At 51.2% G+C, this 15,355-nt stretch overlaps 1 protein-coding gene across 2 annotated transcripts in view; it reads right to left on the bottom strand.

The window, feature by feature from the left end:
- ESRRB (estrogen related receptor beta) overlaps nt 1-15,355 on the bottom strand; it is a 94,973-nt gene that overhangs the window by 13,037 nt on the left and 66,581 nt on the right. For both annotated transcript variants that reach the window (XM_008058147.1, XM_008058148.1), the window contains 2 exons: nt 4,890-5,000; nt 4,248-4,409 (listed from right to left, as the gene is read on the bottom strand). In XM_008058147.1, the coding sequence (XP_008056338.1) occupies nt 4,248-4,409; nt 4,890-5,000 (273 nt within the window). The remainder of the gene's footprint in view (nt 1-4,247; nt 4,410-4,889; nt 5,001-15,355) is intronic.

Here is a 15,355-nt window from a genome sequence, read left to right as displayed (position 1 = left end):
CCCCCGCCCCGCCACCCCGTGATTGGGCACCACAAGATCCTAGAATTAAAAAAAAAGAAAAGTGCATAATTTGTGGCAAGCAGAGTTCATAATCTGTTAATTTATGACCGTTTCTGTCGACCTGGAGGGCCATTAGCAGAGGTAATAAAGGGAGATGTAATTATGGGATCTGGGGCCACTTCAGACACAGCTGCTGTCACTCGGCAGCTCATAATTCATGAGCCAGACGGCAGCTACCTGGGAGCAGGGCCGTGAGGGACCTTCCAGAGGATGCCTCCAGGGAGGCCCTGCACGTGGGCCTGGGCCCCGGCTGAGTGCAGGGATGCCCCACGCAGGCAGGAAGGCTGCAGGCCACTGGGTGGTCCCCTGCCTGCTAAAGGCTGCGGGATCTTGCTGGCATCTCTGGCCCCCAGGGAGTAAGAGGTGGGTATTCTGAAGACCTGGGCCCGACCTCTGGACAGCCATCATGTGGACAGCTCGATCCCGCGCCTTTGGGAGGCTGAGGTAAGAGGATTGCTTGAGACCAGGAGTTCTAGATCAGCCTGGGCAACATAGCATGACCTCATCTCTACAAAATAAATAAATAAAAAATAAGCCTGGCATGGTGCTGTGTTCCTATAGTCCCAGTTACCCGGGAGTCTAAGGCAGAAGGATCATCTGAGCCCAAGAGGTAGAGACTGTAGTGTCCCGTGAGCATGCCACTGCACTCCAGCCTGAGCAACAGAGTGAGACTTTGACTAAAAAAATAAAATAAAATAGCCGGGCTCAGTGGCTCAGCCTGTAATCCCACGCTTAGAGAGGCTGAGGTGAGTGAATTGCCTGAGCCTGTGGGTTGGAGACCCGCCTGGGCAACTTGGCGAGACCTCATTTCTACAATAAATCAAAAAATTAGCGGGATGTGGTAGCGCGTGCCTGTAGTTCCAGCTACTGGAAGGCCGAGGCGGAAGGATCGCCGGAGCCCAGCAGGTCGAGGCTGCGGTGGCCGGGAGCGGCCACTGCGCTCCAGTCTGGGCGATAGTGAGACTCCAACTCAAAAAAAAAAAAGGAAAAGCCAACTCTGGGGTCAGGCAGCAGCAGACTGACTCTTGAGCAATGGCTGAGATTCTGGCCAATCCCAATTCGACCTGGGTCCCCTTGGAACTCAGCCTTGCTCCCAACGGGATCCTCGGAGTGAAATGAATGCCTTTTCTCAGCCACAGCCCCTAGCAGGAGACTTTACATGTACCGACTGTTCAACACCGGCATCCAAAGGCAGTGTGACCTGCCCTCCACATGCCAGGCTTGGAGACAGGAAGCTGGGTCTAAGGACAGCGGCTGGGGTTCCCCAGAGCTCTACTCCTGGGCAGTCTGAGCGACTGGTTCCTCTTTCTTTCTTTCCAAGACCCAGAATGGATGGGAGTCAACACAGGCCCTAGAGCTCTCCCTCCCTCCCTCTCTCTCTCTCTCTCTCTAAGGGCTAGTGAGCCGTCTTCAGATGCATTTTCTACCTAATCTGAGATGAGATTAACTTGATTAGTTTAAAAATATCAGGCAGTTGATGTGTCACTGCCCCTAATATGAGGTTTACACGCAGTGGCAGAAGACTCCACTAATTAATTTTACCTTAAACACTGGAAGGTCATGCCCAAAGAATTCAGCATGCAGATTTATGCAAAGCAGGAAAATTAGCATGTGAGATGGACATCTGTGCTCCTATTTTCATTTTATGTTTTTAAACAAAAAGAATTCAGCTGGGCAGTGGCTCATGCCTGTAATTCTAGCACTTTGGAAGGTGAAAGGATTGCCTGAGCCCGCGGGTTCAAGACCAGCCCAGGTGGTGAAACCTCATCTCTACAATAAATCAAAAAAATTAGCTAGGCATGGTGGCCCTTGCCTATGGTTCCAGCTACTTGGAAGGCTGAGGCAGAAGGATCGCCTGAGTCCAGCAGGTAGACGCTGTGACGGCCGTGAGCATGCTACTCCACTCCAGCCTGGGTGACAGAGTGAGACACCGACTCAAAAAAAAAGAACTCAGTTTTAGACCAGGAGAAATGAAGACATGAAAGGAGGGCTTTTCTAACTATGAGCGACCAAGGCAGGCCATGTGTGGTAGGGATCTTGGCCCTTTACCCAGTGTTCACTGAGCAGTCCGCCTCCTCCCAGCAGCCGGCCAGGAGGCTCTCTTGGGATTCCCATTTTACAGACAAGAACACTGACATGCAGAAGAATAAACTATCTCACCCAAGGCCAGTTGGGACCGAGCCAGGATGGAAGCCCAGGCCATCTGACTTGGAAGTCTAGGCCCGATCACCCACTCTGTCCTAACCCTGGCCCAGTCTTGGGCACAGATGGCACACAGAGCTGGCGGCAGAAAGGCACAGGGACAGATGGCACAGGGACACTCCGAGGTGTGGCAGGAGTGTGTGGTGGGAGAAGGAAGCAGTGACCCAGGGGACCACCAGGCGCCACTCCTGAGCCATTACTGGGCTGCAGTGTCTGCTCAACCTGGCACAGGAGTATGGGGTGGGGTGGGGCAGCTGTACCCAATTTGTCCCTGGGTCAGTGGAGCAATCCAGGCTGAGGTGTCTTAAGCAGTGGCCTGACCCCACATCTGTGCTGAACCAGCACTGGGCAGATTCAAAAACTACTGAGTGTGTAATCCCCGAGAGGCTGAGCTCCTTAGTGAGGGCGCACCAGCCCAGATCCCTGGCCAGGGTACCCAGGGGCCACAGGAAGTCCCCACAGAGGGAATTCTGGGCCTCTTGCCAGCTAGGTGACCACTGGTAGCACCTCCAGACCCTGTGATCTCTCTGTGCCCCACCCCCGGGAAGCCCCAGGAAGCCCCAGGAAGCCCCAGAAGGCCCTGCGAGGTCTCACACGGGAGGGAGAACTAGTTCACATCCTTGGTCTATTGTGGGCGCTGGCATCTGAAGTCCAGGACACCTTTGCTCTCATCTCGTATGCTGCACTCATCTTTCAGAGACAAGAACGGGTTCTACAGACAGGAAGCGTGTCCGACCATGGCAGGTCAGGACCCAAAGGACACCAGGAAGTCTCAACCATACCATAAGCCAGCGAGTTAGAGCCTCACAGGAACTGAGGAGTCAGCTGCACAGAGAAAGGCTCCAGTATGTGTGAGATGGAGAGTGTGTGGTGTCAGTGTCTACAAATAAAAATTAAAAAATCAGGCCAGGCACAGTGGCTCATGCCTATAATCCCAGCACTTTGGGAGGCCAAGGTGGGAGAACTGATTGAGTCCGGTAGCTTGAGACCAGCCTGGGCAACGTAGCAAGACCTCATCTCTACAAAAAGCCAACAGAATAATTAGCCTGGCACTGTGGTGCAACACCTATAGTTCCAGCTACTCGGAAGGGTGAGGTGAAAAGATCACCCGAGTCCAGGTGGCCAAGGCTGTGGTGATCCGCGATGATCGTGTCACCGCACTCCAGCCTGGGCGAGAGAGTAAGACTCTGACTCAAGATTAAATTAAATTAAATTAGAATTAAAAATCAGTTCCACTATTAGCCCAGACCAAGAGAGACTAAAAGTGGGGATGGGGTCCCCACTAGGCAGGGGACGTCCATGCAGCCAGAAACACATGACACACACTTGCCACGCTGGACATGCCCTTAAAATCATAGAATCCAAGTCAAGAGACAGGCCCTCCTGGAGATCAGACACTGACGCCAGTGTGTTCTGGACACCGCACCGTGTGCTCACCTCCAGGATCTTGCTTCAGCCTCACGTCAAAGCCCACACAGGGTCCATTTGACAGAGGTCAAAGCCCACATGGGGCACTCCTGCATTCCCACTGTATGGGGGTCAGGCGACCCACCCAGGGTTACTCAGCTGGTGCCTGGGAGACCCAGACCTGGAGTCCCTACCTGATCCTTAAGCCCATGCTCTGCACTGCTCCACCAGGAAGAAAGAGAGCCTGTTTCCTGGGTCTACAGGAAAACCCCACTCTTTGTCCTTTGGGGCCCAAGGAAATCACTCTTCCAATATTATACCAATTAAGGATCCAATCAAAGCCCTGCCTAGAATAATGGGTTCTGAAGAGTCCCCCACAGTGCGTCATCACCACTGGGCCTTCTGAACACCTGCTCCGCTCCAATCCCACCAGGGAGAGGAGGAGCCCAGGGAGAGACAGGCTTGCCAAGACGTAGAGGCCTCCCAGGGACAGAGCATCAGAGCCACAGCCGTGGCAGACCATGGGGACATCCGCTGAGAATCCCAGCCACACCCTCTCCCTGGTCCCACAGGCTGACCTGGGATGTGCTTGGCCCAGCCGATGATGACCACAAGCTCCCGGTCTGCCAGGTCACACAGAGTGGTCAAGGCCTTGATGTCTCCTTCGGGCATCCCAGGGGGAGGCATGGCATAGAGCTTGTCCGGCTCGGCCACCAGTAGGTATGAGACTATCTTGGTCACTGCAACGACCAAAGAGGGAGAGGTGAGTGCCTGGGAGAACGGGGAAAGGGTCGGTCGGAGGCCAGGAAGGCCAATGCAGTTGGCTTCTCTTTGCCATTGAGTCCACAAGGTTGGGGGTCACGGTGATATGAGCTGTTGAGAAACAGTACTCTGAGGGGAGCTCCTGGTGAGTCCTCCCAAGAGGACCTGCAGAGTCACTCTGGCGTGGGGAGTGGAGGAGGGGGGATGCTCAGGAGTAGGGGCCGTGGCTTTCTGGGACCACCCTTCCCTGGAGCCACATTCCATGCCAGCCCACACGGAAAGGCCTTTTGAACGAAGTCTGAAGTATCTGACACAGATGCCAGGCACTGATGTCCTCACCCCAGGATCCACACTGTCTCCTATGTCCCCGTGGTGGAAGATGGCCTTTCCCCCCAGGGATGGCAGATGCTCCGGGTACAGATGCTGGTGAGAGGGGTGTGGCCTGCCCTGGTACTCACATGGCTTCTTAGCAGGTGGGGAAATCTGTAAGCTCAGGTAGGGGCTGCTGTCCGAGTCCAGCCGTCGCTTGTATTTCTGGCGGCCTCCGCGTACTCGGTCAAGGCGCACGCCTATGGGGGGAAGGGAGAGACTCTCGGGAACTGCTCAATGTCCACGCCACCCAGGATGCTAGCACTGGCTCTGGAACTTCATGACCGGTGAAGCCCTTCAAGGCCATGCCCAGGCGACCTTTCGCAGCTGCCCCAAGGCCAGCCTAAGACCAGCTGGACAATCCCATAACCAGTGTCTACCAGTGACGGCGCATCCCTGTGGCCCTGGCCTGGGCCTGCCTCTCTGGACTCAGCTTCCTCCTGAAATCCGCCCCCGGAAACCCTCAGCCTGAGTCTTCATATCTCCCAAAGGGAAAACACAACAAAGTCACTCCATCAGGTGCCAGGGAAGAAAAGCCACGTTGAGTTAGTTCTGCTTTGAATTCAGGGAGGGTGGAGGTAACATGCCAAGACGGGAGCAGAGTCCCTGTCACCCGCAGGCACAAGGATTTCTCTCCAAAATCTTCATACGAGAAGCATCCGGGTGGGCGCTCATTATAATGTCCATTTCTGGACCTCACCCCTGTGGTTCTAGGATAGAGGTCCAGAAATCTGTCTTTCATACAAGTCCCAAGGGATGGGGGATGTGGTGGTCCTGGTCACCCCTGGAAAATCAATGCCTGGAAACATCTCATCAACACATATAAAAGCAGTGGTGGCGGTTCCGCGTTGATACTCATTTCCAGGAGTGAGAGCCTGTCCCAGAGATCCGTTGCTGTCACTGTGTCCCTACACAGGCATGTGGTGGCTCATGCCTATAGTCCCAGCACTTTGGAAGGACGAGATGGAAGGACTGCCTGAGCCCAGGGGTTCGAGACCAGCCTAGGCAACTTGGTGAGATCTCGTATCTATAATAAATCAAAAGATTAGCCAGGTATGATGGCGCATGCCTATAGTCCCAGCTACTCGGAAGGCTGAGGCGGAAGGATCGCCTGAGTACAGCAGGTCAAGGCCGCGGTGGTCGTGAACATGCCATTGCACTTCAGCCTGGGTGAAAGAGTGAGATTCTGACTCAAAAAAAAAGAAAAAGAAAAAGCTCCCGCTGTCTAGACAGACAGTGTGTACCATGAGACAGCCCCTACCAGCAGGTCACAGGCATAGGTCCTTGGGTGGGCTTCTTGCCCAGGGGCAGGCAGCCCACACTGGCCACCAACCCACGTGGCCTGGCCCACAACCCTGGAAGGACCCACCAAACTGGCTCCAAAGATGAACAAGCACAGAAAGCCCAGACAGCAGGCACCCCACGTGTGGCACCGGAGCCCTGCAGGGCCTCGAGCCCCCTCTTGCCACAGTGCTCAAGGCCAGCCTCAGACAAGGTCCCTTCTTGGACTCCTTCACTTGAGCTCACTGAGCAGCTCTTTTTACCTGACCGTGAAATGGGCATCAGGCACGGACACTGGAGTCCTCAGAGAAGAAAGCATGCTGCTGCCACAGCCTCGGAGGTACCAGGCCAACATCAACATCTGCTCTTTTCCCCAAAGGTAAAGCACATTACCCTCACAGAGTCCCGGTCAGTTGACCTTCAGAACCCTGTCCTTCCCTTTTCCAATAGACTCCAGCCCTTCCTAGATCTGGGAAGAGATGATAAAACCTATGAGGGAGACCCCAAAAAACCCAGAATTATCCTCTGGAGGGCGAACCCCTTGTAGTTCAGGCTTCCCCAGCTAGGTGAATGTTCTAGGAACCCATCGGCATCAGTGTGCTAGCCAGCGTGGTTGCGGGAGGCTACATTCAGCTCAATGAATATTTTTGGAGACTCTTTCAATATGTTTGCCCATTTCTTGATGGGTGATTTGCAAGCATACCTACCTACCCACAGGCTGAATGTTCTGCAGTTTTTGACCAAAAAAACGGCATGACCCCTGTGCCCCACCCTCCCTATTCACCTTTTTTTTTGTTTTCCTGATAGAAAAAACTCCTCAAAGGGAAATGTTTGGCCAATGTGGAAGAGGTGAAAAACAAAAAACAAAAACAAAAAAACCAGCAGAAGCACTAAAAGGCATCAAAATGGACAAGTTCAAAAACCATTGAGCAGTGGAAAATGCATCTCGATAGGTGTACTGCATCAAACAAAGAGTACTTTGAAAGTGTCTGAAGTTTAAACATGTAGGGATATACACAGTTTTTTGTAAGTAAATTCTGGGTGTTTTTAGATCCCCCTCAGAGCAGAAAAACCTGTCTCTTCCATTCTCCCAGCATGAGTATAGACAGCAGCCCCACCAGCACGGGCCTCACTCAGGAAGAGGCCAGAGGAGGCTGGGAACAATTGGAACTTAGTGGAACGATGACTGCGAGCCTATTCAGGCTGGTGGTGGCTTTCTGGCTGTTTCTTTGTTAAGATGCACAGCTAGTAAATTTAAGTCCCAGGGCAGAGAAAGTCCCGAGAGCAACAAAACATTACTTCCTTTACTGAAGGAGTGGGGACGGTTCTTTTAAATGCAAATTGCGGGGTGGGGCATGGTGACTCAAGCCTGTAATCCCAGCACTTTGAGAGGCCAAGGCAAGAGGATTGTCTGAGTCCAGGGGTTCAAGACCAGCCTGGGCAACTTGGCAAGACCTTGTCGTCTCTAAAAAAAATAATAATAAAATAAATAAATAAATGCAAATTGCCCTAAAGGAAGCTTGGGGCTTCGTGGCCATGATCCTGCCAGGTGTTTCCAGATAAGGATCCCAGCCCACAGCCTCTTCCTGGGGATAGGGGGTTGTTGCAAATTCACTATGCCTGCCGGTCACCGAGAGGACTGTGTCTTTGGGTCCAGTTACAATTCAACACTTATTTTTCTTTTTTGAGTTGGAGTCTCACTCTGTCACCCAGACTGGATGTGCAGTGGCCTCTCCTGGCCACCGCAGCCTCGACTTGCTGGGCTCCAGCAATCCTTCCGCCTCAGCCTTCCAAGTAGCTGGAACTACAGGCACGCGCCACCACACCCGGCTAATTTTTTATTTATTGTGGAGATGAGGTCTCGCCAAGTTGTCCAGGTGGGTCTCGAACCCACGGGCTCAGGCAATCCACTCACCTCAGCCTCCCAAAGCGCGGGATTATAGGCTGAGCCACCGAGCCTGACTACAACTCAGCACTTTCATCAGCAACGTCCTCTGTAGCCAGCACTGCATGAACGTCTTTCTTGGAAGGGCAACCTATTTAGTATTCCACCCTGGCTTCTTATTAAAGGTAATTCCCCAGGCTGGGTGCAGTGGCTCATGCCTACAATCCCAGCACTATGGGAGGCCAAGGCAGGAGGATTGCTTGAGTCCAAGAGTTCGAGACCAGAAACATAGTGAGACCGCGTCTCTATGAAATAAAAAAATTAGCCGGGGGTGGTGGTGCACACCTTGTAGTGCTGCCTACTGAGGAGGCTGAGGCAGAAGAACTGCCTGAGTCCAGGCAGTTGAGGCTGCGGTAAGCCGTGATCAGTTTCTCCTTTCCCTGCCCTCCGGAGGTCAGGTTTGGGCCTGTGTCAGACACAGCCGAGGGACCTTTGAATCAAGGCATGAAGACTGGAAGGGTAAGACTGTCAGTGTGGCAGCAGTACCCTCACCAGCAGGGTGTGGGCCGCCTCTGGCCGGACCATCCTGTGTTTCCTGCCCTTAGGCTCTCTGGGGCTTCTCCTGGCTCTTGTCTAGTTTCTAAGTGTGGCACCTCCTGATGGGCTTCCAATAAACTCCCCTCCTGGGCCGGCACAGTGACTCATGCCTGTAATCCCAGCACTGTGGGAAGCCAAGGCAGGAAGGTCACTTGAGGCCAAGCGTTCAAGACCAGCCTGGGCAACATAGCAAGACCTTGTCTCTACAAATAATGTTAAAATTTAGCCAAGCCTGGTAGTGTGCGTGTGTTGTCCCAGATACTCAGGAGGTTAAGCAAGGTGGGAGCATTACTTGTGCCCAGGAGATCGAGGCTGCTCTGAGCTTTGATTGTACCACTACACTCTAGCCTGGGCGACAGAGTGAGATGATGAGGATGACAATGATGATGACGAAAATAGTAATAATAGTTTTGTAACTGACAACATCTGTTGTTGATTTCTCCAGGAGCAGCACGTGGGGAGGAGGGAGGGGGAAAGAGGAGGTGGGGGGAAGGAAGCATGCTACGAACCAGTGTGCTCCTGAGGCTCAGCTCACTGAGGATGCTGGGTGACAGTGCAGAACATGCCTCACTCCTCCACCCGTCGCTAGCTTAAGGTTGCTTTGGCACCTCCTGCCTGCCTCCCTGGTCCAGCCTGAGCTGACTTGGTGGCCACAGGGAACCCGGGACAGAGCAGCAGGCCCAGGCATCCCATCAGCAGGCACAGGGACAGAGAGGCTAGCCGGTGCGGGCAGGGCGGGCTCTGCACCATCCTCCTCACAATCTCTCAGGACTTGTTAGACTTGTGCAGATCTCAAGCCTGGCCCACAGAATCAGAACCAGCATCCTCATGGGGCAACTTGCATGTGCGCCAGAGTGTCCTGATGTGTCAACGTCACCAGGACTTCGGGACCACAAGGCCTCATCTTCGGGCCGGCGGGACCCTGACCTCCAGCTGCCCCCCCACCCCCCGCCAGGCCCCTTCAGCGAGGTAGGAGGAACAGACACACCAACCCAGGGAGGATGGTCCTTCCCTAGAAGGTTTGCTGGGGTGATGTTCTCTGTTGAGAAGCATCTTCTGACCCCAATGCTGGACCCATCTACACAGAAGCCCCTGCCTACCCACCACGCAAGGCCTGGGCTAGCCTCCACCAAGCTCTGTAGTCGCAGAATACTGAGGAGACTGCAAATGACAATGCCCACTCCACTCCTGAAGGACAGTGAGAACCCCCTTCACTGCATGACGGGGTCTTACATGCTCGCTCCTCCCTAAGTCCAAGACAAGCCCCACCCCCACCCGACTGCCCTTGTCTCCTAGAAGTGGGCCCTAGGGGCTCTCCGCTCCCACCCAGCCGGCCCCTACCCCCCAGCAGGTGCCAAGCTGAGTGAGAAATGCTCAACCAAAATAAAAGAGGCATCCACTCTCACAAGGCAAGAAGAGAGGCAGTGGCTGCCCTTGCGGACGCCACCATCTGGAGCCTTCTCTTGGGGGGTGTTCAGGAAGGACTGGATGGACACAGGAGTGGATATGCCTCTTGCCTCCCCACCCCCATGCCAGGCTGGGTGTTTCCTCACGGGTTACTAAGCATACTCGGTTTCCCTGGGCACCCCTCAAGGTCTGGCACTTCTCACAGTCCTGCTCCAGGGTCCATCATGGTACATGGAATGTGCTTAGAAAATAGGGCTGGACCTGGTAGCTCATGCCTGTAATCCCAATAATTTGGGAGGCCAAGGCAGGAGGATCACTTGAGCCCAGGAGTTCAAGACCAGCCTAGGCAACATAGCAAGACACCATGTTTATTTCAAAAAGGAAGAAAGGAAGGAAGGAAGGAAAGAAAGAAGGAAGGAAATGGGAATGATTACTATTATTGTCATCATCCTTATTGTTACTTTTCCCTAGCATTGTGTACAAGTTTCTGGTAAATCACATTGATAATGACAATGATAACAGCATAATTTATGGAGAACTTTGTATGCATGTATTACCTACCTAATTCACAAAATACAAACACCTAGAGCAGGTCCCATCATCCTCAATTTACAAATAAGAAAAATGGAGGCTCGGAGCAATTCAGTGATTTACCCGGTAAAAGCTCTTTGCCGTTGCAAGCCGTGACCTCCCCGGACACATCAAGTGTAAACTCTCCCCTCAATTTTCTCCTCCAGATCTTTATGGCACAGTGGTCAATGGCTTCGATCAATACATGTATCAATTATCAGGTTATTCCGTTTTAAAAAGAAAAAAAGCTGCCTGTCGGGTTGAATTATGTGCAAATGAAACCTGGCAGAGCATCACTTCCCCTTGCTTCCGGGCTGCTCCAGCCCTTGGGACCCATGTCCAAGGTCCCAGACCTCACTCTGCCCCTGATAGGCCATGCATCCTTGGACAAACTGGCTCTCATATCCTCAGGTGCGGTGGGGGAGGCCAGAGTAAGGCCAGAGTTTACTCGGTACACGGATGGCTACTGTGACAACTAGGGACTCAGCAGCAGAAAGATTCTTGGTGAATTGGAAAGCCGTCCCAGGAGGCCAGACCCTGTCCCTGGGGGCACAGACCCATGTGTACCAACTCAGGCAGCCTGGCCTGGGGAGGTGGAGCCCACCTAAATGAAGCGGCTTGTTCTTCTTGCCCACACTTCCCAAGGGCACTGATACCCTAGATTCCCTCTGCAAGGCCCACCCACATGTCCTCTGCTGAGAAGTGTCTCCCAGTGCCCCGGAAGAGCTGGCCGCACCCTCTGTTGGGTTCCTTCTGCTCCTTCTCCATCATAGCAATGACATGATCACCAGCGCTTCACAAGATGCCATACAACTGTCTCCCTGGGGACTGTGGACACCCCCTAGCTAAGGGCTTGCATTTATCTTTGTGGCCCACACTTGGCCCCCAGCCCATGGTAGGCATTCAGGTATCTGGTGAAATGATGTGTCATGTTCAAATGAAGCCCTTTAGATTAGGAACCAGTCCAGACACAGTGGCTCATGTTTGTAATCCCAGTACTTGGGGAGGCTGAGGTGGGAGGATCGCTTGAGCACAGGAGTTCCAGACCAGCCTGGGTTCAAGACTAGCCTAAGCACATAGCAAGGCCCCGTCTCTACAAAAAATAGGAAAAAGCCAGGCATGGTGGCTCATGCCTGTATTCCCAGCACTTTGGGAGGTGGAGGTAAGAGGATCGCCTGTGCCCAGGGGTTTTAGACCAGCCTGGACAACTTGATGAGACCTCATCTGTACAATTAAGAAAAAAAATTAGCCAGACAGGTGGTACGTGCCTGTAGTTCAGCTACTTGGAAAGCTGAGGCAGGAGGATCACCTGAGCCCAGCAGAGTATGCCACTGCACTCCAGCCTGAACGACAGTGAGACTCCAAATCAAAAAAATATATATAGGAAACAAAAAATCTTGAGGTCTGTTTCTTCTCATGGCCTCCCTTTGTCCTGCCAACCTCTAAAGTTCACTCCCTGGTGGTAGCCTCTTCTGCATGGAAGTTTCCCCTTGTGTTGAGCTGAATTCTGTGTCCTGATCACTTACGACCCTCTTTTCCCTGGACAAGGCAACACCCCGCCCCCTTCCGTAAGACAATCCTTTGTGGGTTTGAACATTCCTGGCATCTCCTTCCATGGCCAAGCACCCTTTATTTTCCACATCTGCATAATGTTTTCAGGTCAGTCACCTCCTGTCTTCCACGCATTGGTCTTTATTGATGTGGTCTGCTCTACACTGAGAACTGTTGGTTCCTCAAGGGCAGGTACGGTTGACAGACATGTGACTCCCTCTGCACCCTGCCTAAGTAGACATAGATCAACTGTGTTCAGACTTGTTACCTGCCGATGTGCTTTGACCTCTTGGAGGAGCTGCTCACAATTTTAATTAACAAGAAGAAGCCCCTCCTCAGGAGATAATGGTATGGGCTGGGGCCTCACACTGCAAGCCACAAGATACGAGAGAGACCCCCCCAAAAAAAACCCCTGGAATTATCGTTGGAGGGCGGGCCCCTTGTAGTACAGGCCTCCCCTGCCACATAAGCATTCTAGGAACCCATCAACATCCATGTACCAGCTAGCGTTGTAAGAGGCTGCGTTTGGCTTCAGTTAATGTTTCTCGTAGATTCTTTCAACACCTTTGCCCATTTCATGATGAGTGGTGTATGAGCACACCTACCCACACAGTGCTGAGTGTTTAGTAGTTTTTGGCTCAGAAAGGCATGACCCCTGTGCCCCCCCATTCACCTGATCTCACCTGAGCAACTTTTTTTTTTTGCTTCCCCAGGTAAGAAAAGTCCTCAAAGGGAAACATTTCGCCAATGCGAAAGAGGGGAAACAAAAAAACGACGGAAACACGAATGGCATCAAAATGGATGAGTTCAAAAATTGTTTTGAGCAGTGAAAAAAGTATCTCAATAGGCGTGTTGCATCAAATGGACAGTACTGTGAAGGTGACTGAAGTTTAAATATGTTAGAGTAAATACAGTTCTTTAAATAAGTAAATTCCAGGTATTTGCATGCCTCTCATACTGTATCATGAACCCTTTAAAAGTGGATCACCAGATGTGGAAAGCTGGGGCACACAGGCGGAATGGATGGAAATGGGTAGTAGCTGTCGACCCATTTCCATCCATTCCCCTTCCTCCATGCCAACAGAACCAGATTTTGCTGGTGGAGGCAACGTGCCTTCGCTGGTCCCACCCACCTTGCTTCCCATCTCCCTGCTTCTCCAGTAGCTAGTACATGTGACCTGGCCAATGGACTGTAAGGGTACGTCCACCATGGGGCTTCTGGGAATGGTTTTGTTTTACTACTAAAAGGGTCGGACATGTTTGGTGCAGCTCTTGACCTGGAAGGTGAAGCCTAGAGTTGTGACAACTATCTTGCAACCATAAGGTAGTCCCCTGAGGACATGAAGAACAGAAAAGAAAGACAGACAGAGCTCCCACCCAAGATGTCACGGCTGAGGACCTGCACAGGGGGGCAGTCATCCGTCTCCAGCCTTCTCGTGACATGGAAGAACCAACCACATTCACCCATTCTTAAGTCACCAGCCAGCAAATTATCTGTAACTTGCAGCAGAAAACTATTTTCAGGCTGAACACGGTGGTCTGTACCTGTAATCCCTTTGGGATTACACTTTAGGAGGCAAGATGATTGCTTGAGCCCAGGAATTCGAGACTAGCCGGGGCAACATAGCAAGACCTCAACTCTGTAAAAAACAAGAAAACAAATTAGCCAGGCATGGTGATGTATGCCTGTGTCCTAGTTACTCAGGAGGCCTAGATGGAAGGATCACCTGAGCCCAAGAAGTCAGGGCTGCAGTGAGCCATGATCGTGCCACTGCATTCCAGCCTGGGCAACAGAGTCAGACTCCAACTCCAAAAAAAAAGAAGAAGAAATTTTCACTGACTGATACATGAGGAATTACTTTTTAAACTAAGATACTGTGTCTTGCAAACACCAACTGGGAGGGGAAAAAAAAAAGACTTGAACTTGAAACGAGAGTTGCCTTATCGTTTATGTCCTTATATTAGTAAAATATCAAAGAAATAGACTCAGAAAGCACATGAAATACTAACTAACTTAAAATCACTGGGACCTAGAATCTATCATCATATGGATAATTTCTGAGTGTAAATAGATGGTAATGATGCTCACTGGGAAAGTGTCACACATCTCCAAATACGGTCATGAAAACACAGCCTTTATTCAGCACGGTTTGATCTCAATGTGTGCAGGTCAACATTTTAACATTTCTAAGTGTTCCGTGAACAACAACAACAAAAAGGATTGTTCTCACTGAAATACATGACCCTCTGCAGACGGAGTCCTTGAATTGAGCCCAGGACCAGACAGGGAGCCACCTGCTTCCTAACCAATTTGAAAACTCCCCTAAGTCTTACAGACACAAACACAAGCAGTAGGGACAAGCACTGGCCTCAGAATCCCATCAGGACACTCCTCCATGCTCCTCCTTGCTCCCTGAGTGATCTTGAACAAGTTCCTCACCTCTGTGTACCCCATTTTTTTCATCTGTAAAATAGGAATAATGGTGTCCCCCTTGTAGAGACAATAGTAACTCATTTAGTCCTCATGATGTGTTCCGTGTAAACACTGAAAATACCGCAGATGACACACAGTATGTGCTCAATACATGTCAATTAATATTATTGTTAAAAAGACCTCACCCTTGCAGATTTTCTGGATCTTGATTGTGCTGATATCAACTGACTATATCATCATCAATATCCTGGTTGTGATTTTGTACTATAGTTTTGTAAGACATTCCCATTGGGGATAAATGGGTGAAGGGTACATGGGATCTCTGTATCATTTCTTACGACTGCATGTGTCTACAACTATCTCAAGATAAAAAACTTAGTTAAAGACTTTTTAAAAATACTGGCGGAAAAGTAAAATGGCATTGCCATTGTAGATCAGTTTGATGGTTTCACAAAAAGCTACGGATTTACTACAGGATGCAGCAACTCTGCTCTTAGGTATATACCCCCACAACTCAAAAACAAGAAGGTGAACAGATGCTTGTAAGCCAGTGTCCACTGCAGCATTAGTACAATAGTCAAAGGGCAGAGACAACTCAAGTGTCTGTCGATTCATGAACAGACATACAGAGTGGTATGTACATACACGGGAGTATCATTTAGTCATAAAAAGGAATAACATTCTGATATAAGCTACAACATGGATGAACCTTGAAAACACTATGTCAGATACAAAATAACAGATATTGTGTGATTCCACTGTTATGAGGTGTCCAGAGTAGGCGAATTCATAGGGATAGAAAGGAGGCTGCAGGTTGCTAGGAGCTGAGG

The sequence above is a fragment of the Carlito syrichta genome, unplaced genomic scaffold (genome assembly GCF_000164805.1).
Source record: "Carlito syrichta isolate Samal-C Ts95f unplaced genomic scaffold, Tarsius_syrichta-2.0.1 Scaffold303228, whole genome shotgun sequence".
Classification (NCBI taxonomy): Eukaryota; Metazoa; Chordata; class Mammalia; order Primates; family Tarsiidae; genus Carlito; species Carlito syrichta.
Note: the sequence above shows the minus strand (reverse complement) of the source record. Positions and strands in the feature narration are given on the sequence as shown.